Source organism: Trichomonas vaginalis, chromosome II (genome assembly GCF_026262505.1).
Source record: "Trichomonas vaginalis G3 chromosome II, whole genome shotgun sequence".
Taxonomy (NCBI): Eukaryota; Parabasalia; order Trichomonadida; family Trichomonadidae; genus Trichomonas; species Trichomonas vaginalis.
This window is the reverse complement of record NC_067204.1, coordinates 1,142,660-1,148,659: the sequence shown is the minus strand read 5'-3', so window position 1 is coordinate 1,148,659 and position 6,000 is coordinate 1,142,660. Positions and strand designations below refer to the sequence as shown.

General features: G+C 33.5%; 2 protein-coding genes and 1 pseudogene across 3 annotated transcripts, besides 1 other annotated feature; all 3 read right to left on the bottom strand.

The window, feature by feature from the left end:
- Positions 1–236: 236 nt before the first annotated feature.
- Positions 237–6,000: part of a mobile genetic element that runs on past the window's edge.
- Positions 1,907–2,882, bottom strand: TVAGG3_0464860 (annotated as a pseudogene). The gene has a single exon. A coding segment is annotated over exon 1 (976 nt).
- TVAGG3_0464850 (protein of unknown function, DUF4106 family) lies at positions 4,303–4,746 on the bottom strand (the record flags this gene model as incomplete). The annotated part of the gene is made up of 1 exon (XM_051235223.1): positions 4,303–4,746. One exon carries the CDS (start codon positions 4,744–4,746, stop codon positions 4,303–4,305), a length of 444 nt encoding a protein of 147 aa, XP_051093047.1.
- TVAGG3_0464840 (protein of unknown function, DUF4106 family) lies at positions 5,119–5,829 on the bottom strand (the record flags this gene model as incomplete). Its single annotated transcript, XM_051235222.1, has 1 exon — positions 5,119–5,829. One exon carries the CDS (start codon positions 5,827–5,829, stop codon positions 5,119–5,121), a length of 711 nt encoding a protein of 236 aa, XP_051093046.1.

Genomic DNA, 6,000 nt, shown 5'->3' with positions numbered 1-6,000 from the left:
TTCAAGAAACATATAGAAATGAAACATTGTTTAAAGTTCATTCAGAACCTAGCCAATATTGGAAACAAAACCTACTTTTGTTTCTGCAGACGATGGAACTACAATGAGATGGGGTCATAAAGCTAATCGGATAGGTGGTTCATAAACTTACAACCTCAAATTCCAAGAAGTTGTAGACGCAATGGAAGTCGAATTGTGAACAAATAGTAGCGTATTTCGGCGCGCTTTAATGGCCATTGGACAATCCGGGGAAAAGTATAATATCAGTAAGTATTCTTTACATCCTTACTTAAACTCTTGGCTGTCTGTACACAAATGACAACTGAGATGTTAAAGTGTCTGAGCTTCTTAAGAATTCGACACATGTCTTGTTCTCTATTCTTTAACAAAGGATGAGAAGCAAATCATCTAAGATAAGAAGACATCTATGAGGGTAAGTCTTCCAATCGTAAGATTGCAATTTCTTCGAAATGTATTCTATCTCTTTCTGTTTGTTTCTGAAGTGTTTCTTCTCTAATATTCTCTGCATTTCCTCATTTGGGTCTTTAAACTTCGAATTTATATACTCATTTATAGCATTGTACTTCAAAACTCTTCTTTGGTACTTCTTTATCCAATCTAACAACTCAGAGTCTTTATACATACTAACTTAGACTTTTTATAATATCTTTGAACGAATTGACGGTTTGGTCAAATTGACCAGAAGTACTACAAATAACAACTAACTCATAGAATGGGTTCTTCTCATCTAGTTCTTGTTGTTGTGCAGCCATTTTAAGATAAGTGAAAGTCTTACCCGACCCAGGTGGTGCAATTAGACCTGTTATACCATTCTGAGCAAATAAGAACTTGTCATGTATAGGCTTTATCTGAGCATTTTCTAACTTCCTCTTGTTCTTGTTTAAAACATTCTCAAATTTCTTGTCAATGTCAGCAAACTTTTTTTCTAACATATTTTTAGAAAAATTAAAATTTTTATCTTTTAGAAAATGTCTAGCGATTTCGCTATCTATATTCGAGACAAGCTTTTCGACAGCAAAACATCTGTCGACCATAAAATCTTACATAGTGTAAACAAGAAAGGTGAATTTGTTCTAAAGTTCTGTTTCTGGGAATATGACAAGAACCATAAAACATTACAGAGCAGTCTTAAAATTTGTCAATGACAGACTTGTTGACAGAGATGACGCCGATTGGAAAGATGAAGTCCAACAAAAGTTCTTAGAATGCAAAGAAGACACATGCGCTGTTCTTGAAGATGAAATAGAAAACAGAATAGAAGAGCTATTAAAGGACAAAGAACTTTTACAAAATATGGTTGCGAAATTTGACATAACTCCACCAGAAAAAAGAAGAGAGAAAAGAAAGAAAAGAAAGAGAAGAGAAGAGAAGAAAGAACCTGAACCAGTTCCAGAGAAAGAAATTTGACATGTAAAAATAAAATTTTATTTTTAGAACATTTCTGGGTCAATGTCAATGTTCTCTTCCTCTTTAGGAGCAAACACTGGCTTAGACTCTAAAATCTTTTTACCCAATTTACCTTGAACTTCAACTATCTTAGACTCATAATATTCATAGTCGTCTGCTTTCTTTGGTTCATAAGGTATAACAAGTTTGTATGCTTTGCCTTCTTTAAGGTTTGAAACCTTCTGTCAAAACTTTCTTTGACTGTTAACAAACCTTCTATGTCTAAGTCTTCAAATTTCGCACCATTTTTAGTCACAATAGCAAACTTAACTGGTTCGATGTTCCAAACTTTGTGAATGAAGACTTTTCAAAATGGTAGAAGTAAACATTCAAATATGTGAATGGGTCTAGTTCTTCTTTAAGTCCTGACATGTACTTGTTTACTGAGATGAATTTTGTCATCTTTTCTATCGGATAAAAAAATATTTTTTTTTAAAATTTACTCAGAAAAATTTTTCTTTGTATATACACCATTCTGTATCTAAAAGACTTTTGACATTTGCCAAGAATGTTCGTTTAGACGCTGTCATATAACCATATCTTGACAATATTGTTTATACGAATCGTACAATGACCTTTCATCTAAACACTCAAAGTCAGTTTCATCTATGAACAGTTCATATACACTCTTGTTTGCTTCTAACAATGTTTGTCTCTCTTCGGTATGTGGAATTTGTCTTGGATTGAACTTAGAAATATCTAATGTCATGAAATATGAGAACAAGTGGTTGTAAAAGTCAGATGTCAAAGTTTCTGCTAAGTCGTCAAAATATTCTGTATCTTGCATATGAGAATCTGACGTTCTGACAACTACATATCTTCTGTCAGAACTTTCTAACTTCATCGGAACAGCATTGTTTGAAACCATAATGAAGTTTGCAACATTTTCACAAACTCTTTGGTCTTTATATTTTCTTTCAACAACTCCAACTTTGTCTGTTATAAGACTCTTCAAAGCATCTGAGTTCAAAACTTTTGTTGTATCTATACTTTGAAGTTCGTTGCAACTATAAGTTTCATATTCTCTATTGAAGAGTTAAATTTACCGCAGATGTTTTCTAAGTTTGTCATATTCGGGTTCGAATAGCCCTCTAACAGTTTGCCAAAATATCTGTAAAGAATGTGTTCTTACCTGTTCCTTGTTTTCCAATTATAATGAGAGCAGTTTCATTTTTAGCACTTGGATGTTGTAAGATGTTTGCAAACCAACATAAGATATACTCATAGACTCTTTCGTTTCCATTGCATATAATTTCTTTGACATGGTCTAACCAAGCTTCTATAATATTTTCTTTCCATTCTACTTGTTCGTATTTATATCCAGTGAAGATAGAATAGAAGTTTGGAGAAGGTGTATAGAACTTTATACCACGAACTGAAAAATCTTCTAACTTTGACAATAAGATATCCCAAGCATCTAACATCTTCATGCCAACTTGTACGACTTTTATTTTCTTAAGTTTCTGTCTACATTCTTGTTCTGAAACTATTGTGCTCTTGGTTTGTTAAAGACTACATCCCATTCTTTCATGACATAACATTCTGGGGCAGAGTCGACATAAATGACTAAACGTTTCAAATTCTCGACTGCTTTGTTATAGTCTCTAAATGGACACATATTTCTGAATGCTTGGAAGTCATAAAAATCTGAAACATCTATTCTGTACATTTTTATAAAAATAAAAAAAATATTTTTTATTCTTGACTTGTTGTTTGTTGTTCCATTTGTTGCATTTGTTGTTCTTGAGCTATTTGTTGTTGAAGTTGTTCTTGTAGTACAATACTTTCACCAGTTGCATCTTCCAATTCGAAACTTTCTGCCGTCATTGACAAATACATAGGACATAAAAGTTTTACAGGAACAAAGTTTGCGTCAACTAAGGTTAAGTTTATGTTTGCTAAAGTGTTTGAGTTTACTAAGCTGAAAACTCTGCATTCGAATGAACAATAGGCAAACCAGCAGAGAAATGTTTGTTTATACGCATAAGTATCTTTTGGTCATAGTAGTTTCTGTCGACATTCGAATAGCACTTTGAACCTAAGTTTGAAACAATATATAAAATAGGTGTACTTAAAGTCAATGGAACAGACAAACCTTGTATGACACCTTTTCCTGTTATAGGAAACTGTTGGTAGTAAAAACCAGATATAAGTTTTGTATTATAGCTCATATCGTTTATAGTAAACTCAGTCGGACATCCAAACATAATGAAACCTGCTCTAGTTGCAGCACATGTTACATCCGTCCTTAAAGTATTAAATAAGTCAACAAAACCTGTTGGTGGTATATCTGAGTAAGTATCTTCAAAGGAGTATTTTTTACCATTCACAACAATAAAATCTTCTGGTGTCAAAAGAGCAAAACAGGCTTTAGTCGTCATTGTGTTTAAGGTTAGTTTACAATATCGTCCTTGAGGACTTTGTAAGTTTGTTGTTATAGAATTATATGACTCAGGGTTTTTAGTCGTAATAGTATAAACCACTATGTCTTCTGCCATTTATATATTTAAAAGTTTTTCTGAAAGTGGAGAAGAACTTCATCTAAACTTTCACATGGCGTTTCTTGAAGTTCTCTGTCTAAGAAGTTCAAATATTTTGTAAAGACATAGAACTTTCCTTTGTCTACACGAACAAACAAAACAGGGTCTTTCATATCGTTCAAAAGTGTGTAAAGTCCTTTACATGAAATAAAGTCTATATTATTTTTCTTCAAACATCTTTCAAGAAGTTTTGACATTTTTACTTAGCAAATAAATTTTAATGAAATGTTGTGGTCGTCAAATATTTTTATAACGTCTGGGAAACTATATTTTAAGTTCAACGTTTCACCTCCTTTCATAACGTATATCTTGTCAATGACATTATATGAAACACCACAGCAACAATGTCGGGTTCTATTTCTTTGATGTTTATATCGTCTGCCTCTGTCAAAAGTTTCAATAGTTCTTTCAAAACTTCATGAGGTGCAATGACATATGAGTTCACTTTTACAGGGTTGTGTTCGACCAAGTTTAACATTATACTTAAAGCTTGACAAATCTTCTCCTGAGTTTGAAGTTTGTCTTTCAGTTGTTGGTAGTCGTTTCGAATATCTGCAACAGAACTTAAGTCTCTGCTAACTTCAGGATATGTTGGTTGTTCTTTTACAGGAACAATTGTTATACCATCTTCGTCTTCGTATGGTTTCCCCACTTCAACATCTCTGTCTTTGACATTGACAACAACACTTTGACTGTTTGTTTGAGTTGGTGAATTTAACTTCACATCTGCCACCGCCATTAAACCTTTTGAAACACTTACGCTTCTATTTTTCGGAAATGACATTTTACTTAGAATAAAAAGATGGACGTATTGATATCTCTTCGAATTGAAGCAAACAAAGTTTACACACACAAACAATACAAATACATTGACAGAATAGTTCTTTATACAAACAATGGAAAATGTTATAGAATAGCAGTCTTTGCTGAACCAAAATATTTTCATAAAGCAAAGAAAGTTGGTATAACTGAAATGGTGAAAGTTCTTGAAGCAGACAAAAATATAACAACAAAACTTACGATATTTCTAAAGGTAAGTTTATAATACAATATTATGTCAAAACTGGCGTACTGTCAATATTTGACGGAGAGAAGTCAGTTCAAGAACAACTTACTGACCTGCTGCCAAAATCTGCTCGATGGAAGCTGTCGTTATGCCAATCTGAGGAGCCCCAGCAGGTTTCATCGAACGAATCTTCAAAAGAGCATCTTCCGTGAAAAGTGCTATTGGTTTTGTAAACTTCTTTGCTTTCAATTCATCTGGACCGTCTCTGTCACCAGTATATTGTATTTGAACTGTACCAACAGTTGAAATACCACCCATAAAGTCTTCTGAGTCAGCAAATGGAATGCCAAGCCAAAAGTTTGAACGGTCTCCATTTGTATATTGAGTTTTTTGACCTCCTGTATGAGTCCATACTTTCACATATGGCATAATAGAACTTTGCATTTCAGGGTTAATGGTTGTTGTGAAGTTGTTGTTAAAGTTCATAGCATCTAATGTCAAGTTGTATGACCTCATATCCTCAACTGTAGAATATTCTTCTCTTGGATAATATTTGCCATCTATGTTTATATGATATTTAATACCAGGGTTGTAGAAACAAGAATAGTCATTTATAGTTCGTCTGAACAGTACAAACATAGTATCTGCATGTTTCATTGCAGTTGTTAAAGCAATATCTGTTCTTGCACCTGGGTCAGCACTTTGGTTTCCAACTTCACCTGCAAAGTCTTTGACAGATATTTGGTGTATAGGGAACATAAGTGGAACTGCAATATATTTGGCAGCTAAAGCATTTGAAATATCTGGGTCCAACATATAGACTGCAAGTCTGCTTTCTATTCTCTTGCATTCAAACTTTTCGCATGTGAACTTAACTGGGTCCCAAGCAGTTCCAGCAGCATTGAAATAATAGTTTACTTCAGTGTTGAGGTTTGAGAAACCAAAGTCTAAGTCAACTTTGTCTTTGCAAAATTCGGCGAATGACGT